At 35.2% G+C, this 16,384-nt stretch overlaps 2 protein-coding genes across 2 annotated transcripts in view; one reads left to right on the top strand and one right to left on the bottom strand.

The window, feature by feature from the left end:
* The window catches only part of LOC138704841 (uncharacterized), a 191,000-nt gene that overhangs the window by 42,015 nt on the left and 132,601 nt on the right, over positions 1-16,384 (bottom strand). The window lies entirely within an intron of this gene.
* LOC138704319 (uncharacterized) lies at positions 2,184-4,548 on the top strand. The gene is made up of 2 exons (XM_069832179.1): positions 2,184-3,348; positions 4,234-4,548. The coding sequence occupies exon 1, from the start codon at positions 2,185-2,187 to the stop codon at positions 3,346-3,348; it is 1,164 nt and encodes a 387-aa protein (XP_069688280.1). The 5' UTR covers position 2,184; the 3' UTR covers positions 4,234-4,548.

Genomic DNA, 16,384 nt, shown 5'->3' with positions numbered 1-16,384 from the left:
ACATCTCTTTCTAGATTTTTATAAGTAAAGTCTAAAAGTTATACTTCTGTATATTACTGTATCTCCTTTTTATATTGCTTGCATTATTTTATTTCTATTTCTCTTGTTTCTTTTGTAATTATATTCTTTATTCCGTATATTTAAATTTAAATAAATAAATAAATACAGAATGAAAAGTTTATACCTTGATACCAGTATTCTATGCTGTGAATATGAAAGAAAACGTATTAAGACATTAATGTTCTTCTGAAATCTGTGAACTATTCTGAATATAAGAGAAAAATATGTGAGGATCTTAAAGTCATTAGTCTTCTAATTGAAGTGCAATAGGGAAGTTTTGTTGCTTTTATGTGAGTGGGATTGTCGGGGTAATAATCGTTACAAAATCAGAGTGAGCCCTTAGAAATAGGTTAGTGACACGAGAAAAAGTGTGAAATACCATTCACTTGTCGATGCTAACAAAATTTTACCACCGTCCCTATAAAATTACGTTTAATGGAAAACTTTGTTAAAGCAATGGGCAGGAATGGAAGTGGATGTAAATGTTTAAGAGATAAGTTTCCGAGATTGAGTGAAGGTAAATCAAAAGACGGCTTTTTAATAATTGGTCCTCAAATCCGCAGAAATGTTGGAGGTGATAAACATATCGAGCTGATGGGAAATATTTTACGAGTATTTGAAACAATGGGCTGCTATATGTCCCTGAAATATACTTTCCACGAAACTACAGCGAGAGATTTCATCAGGATATATCTTTAAAAGTACGGGGAAGATGATCGCCCTTACTTGGTGACTACTGTTGGTTTCTTGTTGGAGAGAATCTTCCATGAAATTATTTTAAAACTTAAGTAGAATTTTTTTGTTATTATATTTTTGCAACAGCGATTAATTTTAGTGAATGAAATTCAGTAGTATTTTGTTCTGTACATTCGTTTCAATTAAAATGGCTTGATATCGCGAAATTTTCTTCTCTGAAGTAAGAATTGAAAAAATACATTATTTTAGAAAAATTAAACCTATTTTCTCCATAAAATGGTAGGCCTACATGATGAGATATTTTGGATTTAAAATTCGGATACAAGGCACATGAATTAATACTCTTTTTGGTTTATTTTACTACGCTTAATCACCTGGGATGATTACCTTTTATATGAGTGAAATAAAGGTGATAATGCCAGCGAAATGAATGTAGGGTCCAGCACCGAAAGTTACCCAACATTTTTTCTTAATGGGTTAAGGAAAAACCCCGGATTCAACCAGGTAACTTTTTCCAACCAGGATTTGAACCCGGGTTCACACTGCAGACCACTACTTCGAGAGGTGAACACGAATTAGTAAGAATCGCCTATTTTTGTTTTGAGAAAAATAAAAAAGTTAAAATTTCTTGTTTAGTACAATTGAAATGTTACAATCATCTATTACACTGTTGTATACGACTATTGATTTTTACTATTACTGTTCTTTATATTTAAATATTGTACTTTTTGTTTTGTTAAATGTATATAATATATTCTTTATTGCTAAAACTAACTAATACCCCTTGCGGCAGTGATATTTATTTAATTATTACATAACGCATATTAGCCTATTTAAAAACAGCCAGCAAAAGTAACTGAAAACTACAGAGGAAAATTTAATTTTCTTGTATATTTCCTGTAAACAATAACGTGTTTTATAACAAGTGCAATGCACAGTGCATAACGGAAAGCGTATTACTGCTTAAAGTGTAATACGGTAGTTTGCATTACACTATTTTGATAATTTTTTAGAAGTTCGTTCTGTGCCCTGAAATTTCATGAAAAGTTTTGATATATTTTTAAAATTAAACTCTTCATTTATAATGTGTCTGTGTTGTTGCTTCTCTTAAATTGCATGGCAATGACGAAGACCTTGTAACTATAAAAGAGAATGCAACGTAATCTTTCCTTACATAAATATTATTTTGTTACATTTTTGTGATGACTGGTTCTGTTTCCATTGAACCTTGACGCTATTGTAACTGTGGAATTATTGTTTGCAGTAAGATATTGCAGTTTTAATTGTTTATAATTAATGACCTTCACTAATGATATTATGCCTGTTATTACTATGCAAAGCAACACTGCACATTCAGCACTAGCAAATGACCTAGGATGATCACTATAAAAACTGGGTTGGCTGTTTGAAGAAGATGACCACAACACCATGGGACATCTAACTCTACTGACATCAGCCGCAGTAGTCTGCCTCGCCATAGTTTTAACAGACCCAACGTTTGGACGTCCACGGGATCCGAGCACAGGTCTTGTCAGATTCAGAGATCATGAAGACATGTTCATGAGGCCGACGGTGCAAAGGAAGAGGGAAACATCTATGCCAAGAAGAAACGAATTTCCTACCGCTAGAGCAGGCCGATCCGGCTACACAGACAACCTCCGACGGCGACGACGGCTGGCAAGGCCCGGAGAAATGTCCGACCCCGGACCACTCAGGGCACCGCGGTCTCAGAACGATCACAAGCTGAAGAAGCAGAGATACAGGTCCCTTGCTACAGAACCGGAGTTCCAGTGGCAGGGAGAAAACATGCCTTTCGTCATGCAGACAGTGCGACAATCCAGGAGGATGAAGTCGCCTCAAATGAAGAGAGAGATCGAGAAGGCCATGGAGAGCGACTTAATGATGCACTACGTGAAACCTGGCTACAGGGATATCCATAATGACGGCGGTGCCATCTACTTCAACAACAATGACATCTCAGTACACCGCTCTGACGACAGACATATTGCTCCTTCCCACGATCCTCGTCTGCTTCCTAATCCATACGATGAAACTCCAACGTTCTGTCCATATTGCAGACACTCTCAGTCATGCCAACATCTCCCAGGAGATGGAGCTTCATTGAACTGTCCTTTCCATCGATTTTCTACTAGCCACTACCCTCATTCACACCATGAGAGACCTCAGATGAGCGATTCTAGTGTACGCCATTATATCCCAATTTCTTCTAAATATCAAATTCCAAAGGAACTTTCTGAGGCGGGGGAGATACAAAATGAACAAGAAATTGTTTCGCAAGGTCTAATCGAAGACGAGATTGTTATAATGCAAGGAGAGGAGGACAGCATAGCACAGGAATCAGAGCAGCATGAATCTACCTTAAGAAAGCAAAATCAATATGAAGGTTTCCAAGGAGGAGCTCTGCCAAAGAGGAAAGATGTAGTATATTTGGAAGAAGTTGAAGACATGCAAGAAGCTGACAACGACGATGGTACAGAGGCCGTGAAAGAGATTGTTATTGTAGATCCAGAAAAGGAGAAGATAAAAGCAGAACTGATTGAATCTACCGCATATCTCACAGTTCCTTACTAGGTAAGTTATAAGTAGACAAATAAGCTTCTATTGAACAATTAACATTTTAAAGAGATGATAGTTTGTTGCTGGACAGGTTAGATTGAAAAGGTGTCAGTTTGTTGGTTTTTCTATATAGGCCTACTTAAAGTATTTACTTATTGGTTATTTTATGACGCTTTTCAACTGCTGTGGTTATTTAGCGGCTGAATGAGACAAAGGTGATAATGCCAGCGAAGTGAGTCCAGGGTCCAACGCCGAAAGTTACCCAACATTTGCTCTTCTTGGGTTGAGGGAAACCCCCGGGAAAAAAAAAAACTCAACCAGGTAACTTGTCCCAACCAGGATTTAAACCTGGCCCGCTCGTTTCATTGCCAGGCGTGCTAACCGTTACTCCACAGTGGTACATTACTTAGAGTATCTAAAGGTGTAAACCTACATGCAGCTACTCTCCTTCCGAAAGTTTCAACCATCGTGTAGAACTCTTTTAGTCTTAGTAACAATGTTAGGATCTGATTTCTGTTTTCCTGATTCGAGTGTCAAAGAACTTCGTAGTCTTGCAGAGATCTTTTTGATCTAATGACAAAAATTAGACGAGAAAATATCAGTAGGCCTATGTAATTCTGTATAGAAATCTCATTATTAAGGAATAAGTATTCTTTATTTAACAAATCTGGTGCATGAAAGCACTACCGTATTTGCTTGTTTGAAAGGCATTGTGATGAGAAATTTCATCTGAAACAAATCTAATTCGTTTAGTTCCCATACAGTTGCTGCTGAAACTGACAATGACGAACTACTTGAACTTAACAGAATTCAAACCTGGATCTCTGAGTCTCCAGCATGGAAAGCTTAATTTCATTATTAAAAGAAAGATCACTACTAACATCGTATTTTGTTTTACAGATGTTCGAGACATTCAATTGTGAACAGGGCCATCAAACAGACTGCGTTGAAGTTGTTGAAATTGTGTGAGAAAACTTAAACGTTATTATCATAGTATTTAATTATTGTTAAAGAAAATTTTGTTGTAAATATAAGCTTTTGTAAAATATAACAGTAATTAGTTACTACCTTTGTTTAATAATTAGTTAATATCCAGTTATGTTTTGTTATGTTTGACATATTTTAAGTGCAGTTGATATTTTATAAGAATTGTAAAAATGTTACATTAATTTGTAATCTGGTCATTTTTAACAAATAAAACATTATGGACATTTACCATCAGTTACTTTTAATATTTCCAGAACACAATTAAGATTGAGTAGGTAATCAGAAATAAACTTTTTGACATTTCCAACGTTTCGGAACTACACAGAGGTTCAATCATCAAAGCAGACTAGAGGAGTCGCCTACTCTGCTAGTTCGTAGCACAGCAGAGTAGGCGACCCCTTTGCTCATATAGGCCCTACAGTTTCCCTAATGATGGAATCTGTAGACAATGGCAAATGTTAAGTTTCAGGACAGAGTGGCACACCCAAAAGCCTATTCCTGATCACATCCACAGTGAAAGCCATGTTCGATCCCCGACGTACCCCTGATTTATATAAAACTTGTGTTGGGCAAGCCTGTATTCCAGGTAACACAGGTGTTTTCTCCGAGAGCACTCCAACAAATCTTCATCATTTCATCTCATCTCCGGTGTAGCATAGACCACCTTCAATGGCACACCCTGGGCAATGGCTATGTCGGTAAATTGGTCTACACAACTGGCTTCATAATGGTGAATGACGAATAGTCAAGTACCGCATTTGTTAAAAAATAAAATCCTAAACTTTTCGTGAATTTCTAGGCGTGGCTAATATGCAACTTAACTAAATGATCTAAATTCTACGATTGTGGTTATCTCCGTATGGACCTGCTTCAGTCTCCGGTTGTAAGAAAATATGTAAGCTGAAGAAATAAATAGGCCTATATGACTATTATCAGCAGGGCCTGAATATGTAAAACATGCGCTATTAATAATGAGGTATGCGAGTGAAAGAAAAGTTGAGAAAAATCAATCAAGTAGTATTGAAACAATATACGAAACAAATTCTTAGAACAGTTACTGGGAAAACTCTCTTGGCGAAACTATAATGAGGTTTGTCAAGGAACAAGAATTGGGTCAGTTAAAGAATGGACAGTTCAAACTTTGCTAAGATTGCTAAGAAAAACAAGTCACAAGGGAAGAAACAGCCTTATGATATACAGTAGGTAATAAACAGATGTCGGGTATTAAGATATTAAAAATTTGAGTTTTAGTTTATATTTAAATACGAGTATTAACATAAAATACAGAAATGGAAAGATACGGACTCGTTTATAAAAAACACACATATAAATTCTGCATATAATAAAATTATATTGGACATATTTATAGATTACATAATAATTAAAACTTAATGTTAAGTTGAAAGATTACTCACTATGATATATCAATGGACTGCAAGAAAATAAACTTCTCTGCCCGTTGCCGATCAAGCACTTACCGGTACTTGAAGGATTCTAATTTCAGAATGTAAATACACACGCAAATTTCTGCTTGAGACACAAGATTTATGTAATGAAAGTGCTGATCATGAGACCATACACCACAAAAAAGAATACTTTACAAGAAAGTTAACTCTGAAATCATTCCTAGTTAAAAAAAAAAAAGCAACAGTGAATGTTTCTATAAAAGTATTTAATGAGATGAAAAGCTCTTATGATATGACGTTAGAAATATATCTTAAAATATTCAACACACATTTATACAGTTGATCGTTTAAGCACTGTTACGAATTTAGGGTGTTTAACAATATATGAGTCATTCCTGACTGCTGTCTCATATTTTTTTAATTAAACTGTCTTAGCTTTAATAGGCCTACTTAAAGTAAATTAATTCTAAGCGTGAAAGGTTATGTTATAAGAAATAAATTAGGCCTACAATTAGAAGGTATTTATGGCAAAAAAGGTAATAAGAAATTTAATTTTCAAACTTTCTTGTGTAATTATCATCATCGTCATCATCAGTAGCTTCATGCTTCAAAATTAAAATTAATCAGTCGGTCTGATCCGTCTCAAGGAATTATGGAAGAACAAATCTTTCTGTCGTTTTCTGGGGTATCCTATTGTCTTTCTCCCGGTCGGTTTTTAATTTGAGTGTGGGATCCTATAATTCTTCATAGGAACCATTGGTGTATATCTTCATTTTAATTGCTTTTTTGTTATGTTTCTGCATGTCTAAGCCATACAGGAGTGCTGAGATTACTACCGTTGTGTTTAATTTTCTTGCCTGACTTTTCTAATTAAATTATTTTCCTTATATCCACGAGATTTTGAATTTAGTCAGTTTTTTTTTTTTTTTTTTTTTTTTTTTTTTTTTTTTTTTGAGCCACTGGAGGAGATGTAGGAGAGACTAACAAAACTGATCGAAAGAATTCATTTGTTGTATAAGTTGAACTATTATGACTATTTTGATTTTATGAGGGTCTGCTTCCCAAAAAGTCATTACTTCTGTTAGAAATGTATAGACTGCACTGTGTTGACGCGAGATTATTCATAAGCTATGGCATTTCCTCTGAGGCAGCTAGTATTTTCTGATTATCTTTATGGACTTCATGTAATAATGTACCTATCTGGATGGTGCAAAGGAGAAAATATTCCTTGATTCTATTTGTCATTCTTTGGTAGCTTCATTTATGTGTATTGTATGTTAATAAATATAATTAATACACGTTTATAGCTAGCAATCTTATTTCATGTCTTCATTTATGATTCTGTCATCACTATTTATTATTTATTTATTAGTAACTGGCTTCCAATGAAGGAAGTCCCAAAGGACTCAGTATAGCTTATCAATTTACAATTAATGAAAATAACAATTAACACAAAAGAACAACTGAAAGAATACAAATGAAAACACAATCAATAAAGATTAACACAATTATTACTGTTGACTAAAATGACACTGATATTAATATTATCTTTTTATTCATGCTTGGTATTGTTCTACTCAGCAGCAATATCCCACTAATATGCAGAGTTATCAAGTTTTGATTGACAAACGCTTTCTGAGAGTCAATAAAAGCTAAGTAAGTGGTTTTTAACCAAGATGTAACACGTGCGTCACACATATCTTGTCTTGCATGAATAATTAATTTTTCTCTGAAGTCAACAAAAACTTTGTTTTCTAGCTCGAAATAACCGGGATTTTGAACTATCGCGACAAACACCACACAATGAAAGTGTATCGCCTGGTCTTGCCTTCTCGTCCAGCATTTATCACTTGCGTAATTATGTAACACTCCAACCAAATTAGACAAATTTTAATATGAGGATCGCAAGTTCTGTATTAATAACAGATCATGCAGGACAAAATGGCTGCGAACAGATAATGTGTCATGACTAGACCACGGAACTTTATGAACTAAAAAAACCTGAAAATATGCATGCAACTATGAAGTAAAAACTGTTTAAATATGCGCTAAAATTGAAATATGCAGTAAAAACACACTTTAGAGGCTATTTTGGTGTAATAATATGATATAAATGGAAATAATTTAAATTAATAACATCAAGCCATCATTTTCATTAAATATATTTTTTATAAATAATGTATTAATTACTCATTTTAAATGCATATTTGAATTGGTACATTTCTAACTTTCTAACTTTTCAACTTTTTTTAACTTTCTTTGCAGTTATGGCAGTAAACAATCAACGATTTCTCCAAGTTCTCTACTCTTATCGAGGGGGTCAGAAGCAAAGGGGTACAAGTGAAATGCCCACATCTATGGAGTAACGTCAGCACATCTGGCTGCGAAACCCTGTGGTCCGGGTTAAATCCCGGTGGGGGCAAGTTACCTGGTTGAGTTTTTTCCGGGGTTTTCCCTCAACCCAATGCGAGCAAATGCTGGGTAGCGTTCGGTGCTGGACTCCGGATTCATTTCACCGGCATTATCACCTTTATTTCATTCAGACCCTAAATAACCTGAGATGTTGATACAGCGTCGTAAAATAACTCAATAAAAAAAACAAGTGACATTTCTAAGAACATGAGTTAAGTGCATCGAGAGCAAGCTAAAACGTTAAAAATTTTAGTGGCAAGGGACACATCTTTTAACCACACCACACACTAAAATTGAAATAGAAAAATTTCACGGAATTTACGAAATCTTAAGTACTTTCAACCACATTTTCTTACAAATAACTTAAGTGCACTTATATACTTTTGCTTCTGGCCCCCTCATCTGTCGGAAAGTTGTTGAGATCAATATCTCGACATACGATGTGACTGGTGCATACTTGTAAGCATAAATGTTCTAAATTTCAGTGGGGTATTCCATATTTTCCACTGAGAATGTCAGCACTTTGGAGCATTTCTTTATAGTCGGGATTATTCTCTAATGTATAGGCCTACTTAAATTTTGTAGACAATCTTACTTTGTGATTCTGGAACTACTTCCATAAAATCTTTAACTTTCGCAGTAGTTTCATGACATCAACAATACCTGACTTTATTATCACAGGAGTCTAAATACAGTACATTCATTTTTAGTTCGACGAAATCAGAATAAAAATCTGAATAACATCTAAGCGATGCGTATTTTCGCCCTGGCTTCCTAAACATTACACTTACACGGCTAGTATGTAGTGTAGGCTACAAGAGTTAGCCTTATGTTAAAGTGGAAAACGACCCAACTGATACACAAGTTAGAAGTATCCATTGTCGTCGTAGAAATTTCATGTCTTCAACAGTAATTAACTAATTATTAGTTTTATTTCTCCCATAATTTTTCTTTTTCTTGTAAATTATCCTTATTTTTAACAGAGAGAAATTTTTGAAATTAGATAATAAATTGGGAAAACAAGTTGCGATGTTAATATTATGCATTTAAATATGCAAAATAAAAATATGCATTTAAAAGGAAAAATACTCAAAATAGGCATTTATGCAAAATAAAATTGGCTTCATTCAAACGTAAAAACCATAATCGGCAAAGATCCACTTTTACTTTTTCAAAATGTCAAATCAATAAAAACATGCAATTGCTCTAAGTTTTACGGTCTAGTCATGGCTGTATTTGAAGTAGCTTTGTTTTATTTGCATGTTTTTTTTTAATAGATCACGAATATGAAGATGGTTTCTGGCGATTTAAACATCCTTGGTCTTAAGCGCTTTTAGGCTTTCACGGGGAATGTGATCATAATTAGACTTTTGGGCATTCCGCCATATCCTGGAACTGACATCTCCAACTTTTCGGAACTACATACAGATTCAAGGATACTGTGGAATACCCAAAAGTATAATTCTCGTCCCTGGTCTTTTCGGTATCTTCGTGTACGATACCGAAATGATATTTGGAAACCTATGTCTTTTCCTGCGCTATGAGCGATCTTTCCAATTTTGTCGGTATTCTTGAATTTCTGTAACTAAAGAAGGACCCTCTAGCTTATTACTAATATAGGTATAGATAATACAAAAAAGAAGGTCTAAAGTCCATCCAACATTATAATTATTGTATCATATTAAGAAAGACGTGTATTGATGACTTTACTTACTTATTTACAAATTACTTTTAAGGAATCTGCAGGTTCATTGCTGCCCTCACATAAGCCCGCCATCGGTCCCTATCCTGTGCAAGATTAATCCACTCTCTATCATCATATCCCACCTCCCTCAAATCCATTTTAATATTATCCTCCCATCTACGTCTCGACCTTCCCAAAGGCCTAGTTCCCTTCGGTCTCCCAACTAACACTCTATATGCATTTTGGATTCGCCCATACGTGCTACATGCCCTTCCCATCTCAAACGTCTGGATTTAATGTTCCTAATTATGTCAGGTGAAGGATTTAATGCGTGCAGTTCTGCGTTGTGTAACTTTCTCCTGTACCTTCATCCCTCTTAGCCCCAAATATTTTCCTAAGAACCTTATTCACAATCACCCTTAATCTCTGTTCCTCTCTCACAGTGAGAGTTCAAGTTTCACAACCATACAGAACAACCGGTAATATTTTATAAATTCTAACTTTCAGATTTTTTGACAGCAGACTAGATGACAAAAGCTTCTCAACCGAATAATAACAGGCATTTCCTATATTTATTTATTTCCCGAATGTCATTTATATTTGTTACTGTTGCTCCAAGATATTTGAATTTTTCCACCTCTTCGAAGGATAAATCTCCAATTTTTATATTTCCATTTCATACAATATTCTGGTCACGAGACATAATCATGCACTTTGTCTTTTCGGGATTTACTTCCAAATCTATCGCTTTACTTGCTTCAAGTAAAATTTTCGTGTTTCCCTAATCGTTTGTGGATTTTCTCCTAACATATTCACGTCATTCGCATAGACAAGAAGTTGATGTAACCCATTCAATTCCAAACCCTCTCTGTTATCCTGAACTTTCCTAATGGCATATGCCAGAGCGAAGTTAAAAAGTAAGGGCGATAGTGCATCTCCTTGCTTTAGCCTGCAGTGAATTGGTAAAGCATCAGATAGAAACTGGCCTTTACGGACTCTGCTGTACGTTCCACTGAGACACATCTTAATTAATCGAACTAGTTTCTTGGGAATACCAAATTCAATAAGAATATCATATAAAACTTCTCTCTTAACTGAGTCTTATGTCTTTTTTGAAATCTATGAATAACTGATGTACTGTACCCTTATATTCACATTTTTCTCTAATATCTGTTGAACACAAAACAATCTGATCAATAGTCGATCTATTACGCCTAAAACCACACTGATGATCCCCAATAATTTCATCTATGTACGGAGTTAATCTTCTTAAAAGAATATTGGACAGAATTTTGTACGATGTCAACAAAAGTGATATTCCTCGAAAGTTACCAGTTAGTCTTGTCCCCTCTCTTAAAAGTAGGTACAGTTATGGACTCCTTCCATGGTACAATTTCCTTTTCCCAAATAGCAAGTACAAGTTTATAAATTTCGCTAGATAATGGTATTGATGTCGTTAGCTTTATTAATTACACCTGGGATTCGAATTCCTTACTGTGTATGTTGAAATTGGTATTGTCTCGTTTCGAAACATGTTTATCGTATACACTATAGTACTAAAGAATGTGTGTAATGCGCTTACATGTTACCTGGAGAATTGGGGACGGACATGTTAAGAAGCGAAGTAACAACATGTGATCAGCAGAAAATGACACCCAGACCTGAGTCAGGAGAGAGTGTCCTGGTTGCAAATAGCTGAGCCAAGCTTTGTCTCAAACTTCCTACAATTCTCGCATTCCTTCAAGTTTACTATTTGTTTAAAACTTTATACACGAAAATGTCTCATTTCGTTGCCACTTCTCTAGTTATGTAATAAAAATATCCCAATTCTTTGCATTTTTGCGGATGTAATCATTTTTTATGCCGTCATAATTAATTATCACTATGTAGGCTACGTAACTTATACACCAGTAGGGACGGGGGAGCAAAATAATTACATGTACCAGGAAAGAACTATTAGGCTTAAAAATTTCTAAAAATATCAAGGGATGATTTGAGATTACTTCATGAATACTTATACGAAGGAAGGCGATAGGTATCCCATGTATTCGTAATATATTAAACTCGCATTATGCAATTCAAAATCAACTTTAATCTCTACGTAAAGATTGTGAATGCATCCACCACATGATATTTAAGTTCAGTGCATATGCACCCAAAATTATAAAATGGTAATGGCAGAACTATCTCTCTTTTTCCCGTCTCTTCCTCTCTCTCGCTTGTGTTGCACACAGTGACAGTGTATTTCCGCCTTTGTATTCCTCATATTGGGTTGGAACACATTAATGTTTACTAAATTTTAAAAAGTCGAAAAATAAGGAATAAGTAAATTAAAGATAAAGTCAACCTCATGAAAGCCAGATCGGTGTGGCGAAAGAAAGGCTCCCATCTTTACAGACAATCAGCATTTAATGGTAATAGGGATGTCAGTTCTACGTGCCCGCCTCCTTTACCCGCGGGCCTCGCACCTCACATCGCTCATGCGTCGGTTCAGAAAAACTAAGGCTTAACTCCTTAACCGCGACGCTATCGCTCGCACCCAAGGAATAATAGTGGTGAAACTTATACGCTATAGTTGCTCTATTTAAAACTTGAAGACACAGATTTAAATAAATATATGATTTAAACATGAATTAGTCTTGCACCAGAGCCACTGCATTATTTGAATCCATTGATTCTACAAAATTTGTCATTTTGATATTGTCGTAATAAATCGTATTACTTATTTTTTGTTTTGAATTAATTTTTCAGTTTCTTATATTATAGACTAAAAATATATTTACCAAATATAATTTCGACAGAAGTTGTCAGTTTCTTTAATTGTGCAATATTTACCTTTATTTGGTAATTATGATAAATCGGTTATTTCAGATAAAAACTGACAACTCAGTGAAGTTCTCTGTCATTCTGTGTAACAGACACGCAATGAGTATATTACAAAAGAAACTTATCAAAACAACAAAACTAGATATATACGGAAAACCCACAACAACAATCACACACATAAATAACACATCCAATCTCCCAACATAACACAAACAAGCTGCATTTCGAGCCATGATATACAGACTACTCAACATACCAATGAGCCAGCAAGACTACAATAATAAGAAATATATACTTTCAAATATATAGCACAAGGAAATGGATACAACTCCGACACAATAGACAACATAATAAGGAAGACAAAACATAATTACAAGAAACATAGGAACACAACACAAACATAATACATATATCACACTAACATACGAAAACAAAACCACACACAAGATCGCGTCTTCATTCAGGAAATTAAATTACAACATCGCATACAGAACACAAAACACTCTACAAAAGCATCTCAACACACAAACAACAAATACAACCTAACAGGTGTATGCAAACTCACATGCAATAGATGCAACAACTTTTACATCGGACAGACAGGGAGATCATTTCAAACACGTTACAAAGAATATATCACAGCCATAACCCCAGATCACATAATAGATTGCTCATTCCTATGTTAAAATCGGTTGCCCTTTGAAAAAGAACAACCGCCAGGGTCGCCACCCGTCCGCCGTAAACGAACACGAAATGACAGTACAGTCGCTAATACAATTCAAATGGGGGTTATGACGTGACTCCTTATGTAACAACTAGAAGGCAGCATAGTAAACCTGACGAAAGTTGTTACCGTCAAAGCCTATAACGCAGAGCAATCTGGGTATATATGATCTAGGGCATAACCAAATCACACAACACATCCACATATGCAAAACCCATCACAAACACCAACCACAGCTACAGATATGGAAATTCTACATAGCCAACCGAAAAACCAGAAACTAAAAAACACAATAGAAAAGTACGAAATATACAGACACACACAATCACATCCATAATAAATCTACGATACACAACTGAATTTCAGAACATATACACTATTTTACTCCACCTACAGAACACAAACGCATCCCCCTCAGCAAAACAATGAAGAAACCGGAAGATGCAAGAACCGCACTAGTTCTGAAAATGGCTACAACTAAGCTGAAATAGTCAACTAGATATTTATAAACTTAGTTTACATTTAACACGTGAAAGTGATCAACATAAATACCTAAATATTAACTTTTAGAACATATAAATCCGGGCTAATTAGCTACACATGCTATTTGAAATCGTTTACACTTTCATAAAGAAAGGAAGAGCGTTCATTACGTAATTTTGTAACATTGAGAGGAGAGTACTTAACATTCTTTTGATGCCTTGGAGAAACCGTACTCGAATAACTGTATACTAATTGTTAACCTTGAAAAGAAGTCAATATCTTGAGAACTCAAGGTCGTTTCGCGAATTTGAAGAAACTTAACGCTATTGAGAAATTCAGCAATCTCTTGACCGTACAATCAGGCTATGGCCACAGACTCCGAAGGTTGGGGCTTCTAGCCGCAGTTATCTCGTAATAAAAGTTACACCAAGTATTTTGATTGCGTCATTTCAGTCTTACGCATCTGTATTCTCATTTCACGCTATCGGCAATAAATAATCGTTCTACGGAAGGCTTTTATTTCAGCATTCTTGTTATATTTCTCCCTGTGTAAGACTTGCTCTTGATTCATAGAGTTATTCAATCTTATCAAGCGTCTGGTCAGTCTCTTGGTCTAGCACTAGTGGTAAGCGACGCTAGCTCCTAACCAGGAGGTTTCGGGTTCGATTCCTAACTCTGCCAAAAGATTTCTCCTTGGTTAGAAATTGTTACTTTGTATCTATGGCATGGTTGTTTGTGTTACCCTTAGGTTTAAGTTAGAAAAATTCGCTGTGAATATCACCTTTCTGAGTTAAGGACCCATTTAATTATTTATTTATTAATGAATTAAGAGCCAATTTAATTATCAAAGTTATTCAGTTATTTGATTTCAGTTTTCAGTTACTGATATCAATAATTGTGTTAAATTCTCTTTTGCAATAATTAGCCTTAATGCCTGGTTAAAAATTATTAATAAGCAACATTGTGTTTCTGACGAATTCTAAATGTTATTACCTGTTCTGGAAACATGTATTTTACTAGTTAAAACAATTAGAATTAGATCTACTACCTTTGTATTAATATATTTGGTTGAACGTTAAAATAGGTGACATGAAAGTTTAACACACTTAAAAGTAGAGAGACTGATGTAAATTTCACTAAACTTGCTACATTAACATTGTAGTTTGAAAAGATACTTATTTCTTCCTTTCCTTTTGTTGAATAGTTATTTGTTCGCGGGGAAAAAAAAATCCCGGTCAGGTCTGAAAAATACATAGTGACACTTGTGGTGGACAAGATCGCAGTTGGGGTTTTCTCGGGTTGATTATTTAAAAATGTCAATTAAAATATGTTGCGTCATTTTAATAGCATATTCAATGTTAATTGGTTACTTCATTTTAATAATTTAAAACATTTTGAAAATTCGAAATTTTTGTTTTAGATATTTTATGACAAAATAGTAATAACAATTTTTAACCACACCAGTGATTTTAAAGATCACTGCCAGTTCTAAGTCTGGAAGAAGGGAACTTTGTTTTATTTTTAGTTGGTTATTTAACGACGCTGTATAAACTACGAGGTTATTTAGCGTCGATGAAATTTATGATAGCGAGATGGTATTTGGCGGGATGAGGCCGAAGATTCGCCACAGATTACCTGACATTCGGCTCACGGTTGGAAAAACCTCGGAAAAAACCCAACCACGTAATCAGCTCAAGCGGGAATCGAACCCTCACCCGAACGCTACTCTGAATCGGCGACAAGTGCCTTAGCCGACTAAGCTACGCCGGTTACCAGAACTTAGTTTATGTTGCTATTTTGTAAGTCAGTAATTACACCTCCTAATACTGGTCTGACGTCTGCTACGTATTGTATGAATCGGACAACTTGAGTACATATAGAGAGGATAGTTTCTGTACGTAGGACGAGTTGAGTACATTTTCAGGTTCAAATTCTACGTGAGACGAGTTGAGACAGGACGAAGTGGCAACAATCCTTATAAATTAAGTACAGAGATTTTTCCTCGGGTAAAACACGATCGGGGGCTGGTGCTGACATCATCAAAACTCTCTAGAATCGAGGCTCAGGAAACCTGAAAGCTATACGTCACTGATTCTTGTACTTAATAGCGCGTATAGACACACTTAAACGTAATGTTACTTAATATTGATTCATATTCAGGCTTATGACGAAGAGCCAAAAAATCAAATCTTGAAAGCAGATTATTATTTCATTTACGTTCGTCGTTCTTACTAAATTTCGCATTCCGAAAGTTATTGTGAGATTTAAAATCTCGTCCTTCCCCCGGGATTGAACCCAGACTCTCTCACTCCGTAATCTGTCCCTGTATCAGCTGCTCGAACTGTTACTATATTTTTACTAATTGTATATGTACAATTTCTTGTTCATGTTATCAGCACAGATAGAAAGAGCTTGGAATGGAATGGAATTTAACTGAGGGGGGCACGGACGACCCAACACTGCGACCTATTGAGATCTATTGCACTAACCCTCGATATGGAATGAATTGCATGCCACAGATCTCCTACG

This window comes from Periplaneta americana, chromosome 8 (genome assembly GCF_040183065.1).
Source record: "Periplaneta americana isolate PAMFEO1 chromosome 8, P.americana_PAMFEO1_priV1, whole genome shotgun sequence".
Classification (NCBI taxonomy): Eukaryota; Metazoa; Arthropoda; class Insecta; order Blattodea; family Blattidae; genus Periplaneta; species Periplaneta americana.
Note: the sequence above shows the minus strand (reverse complement) of the source record. Positions and strands in the feature narration are given on the sequence as shown.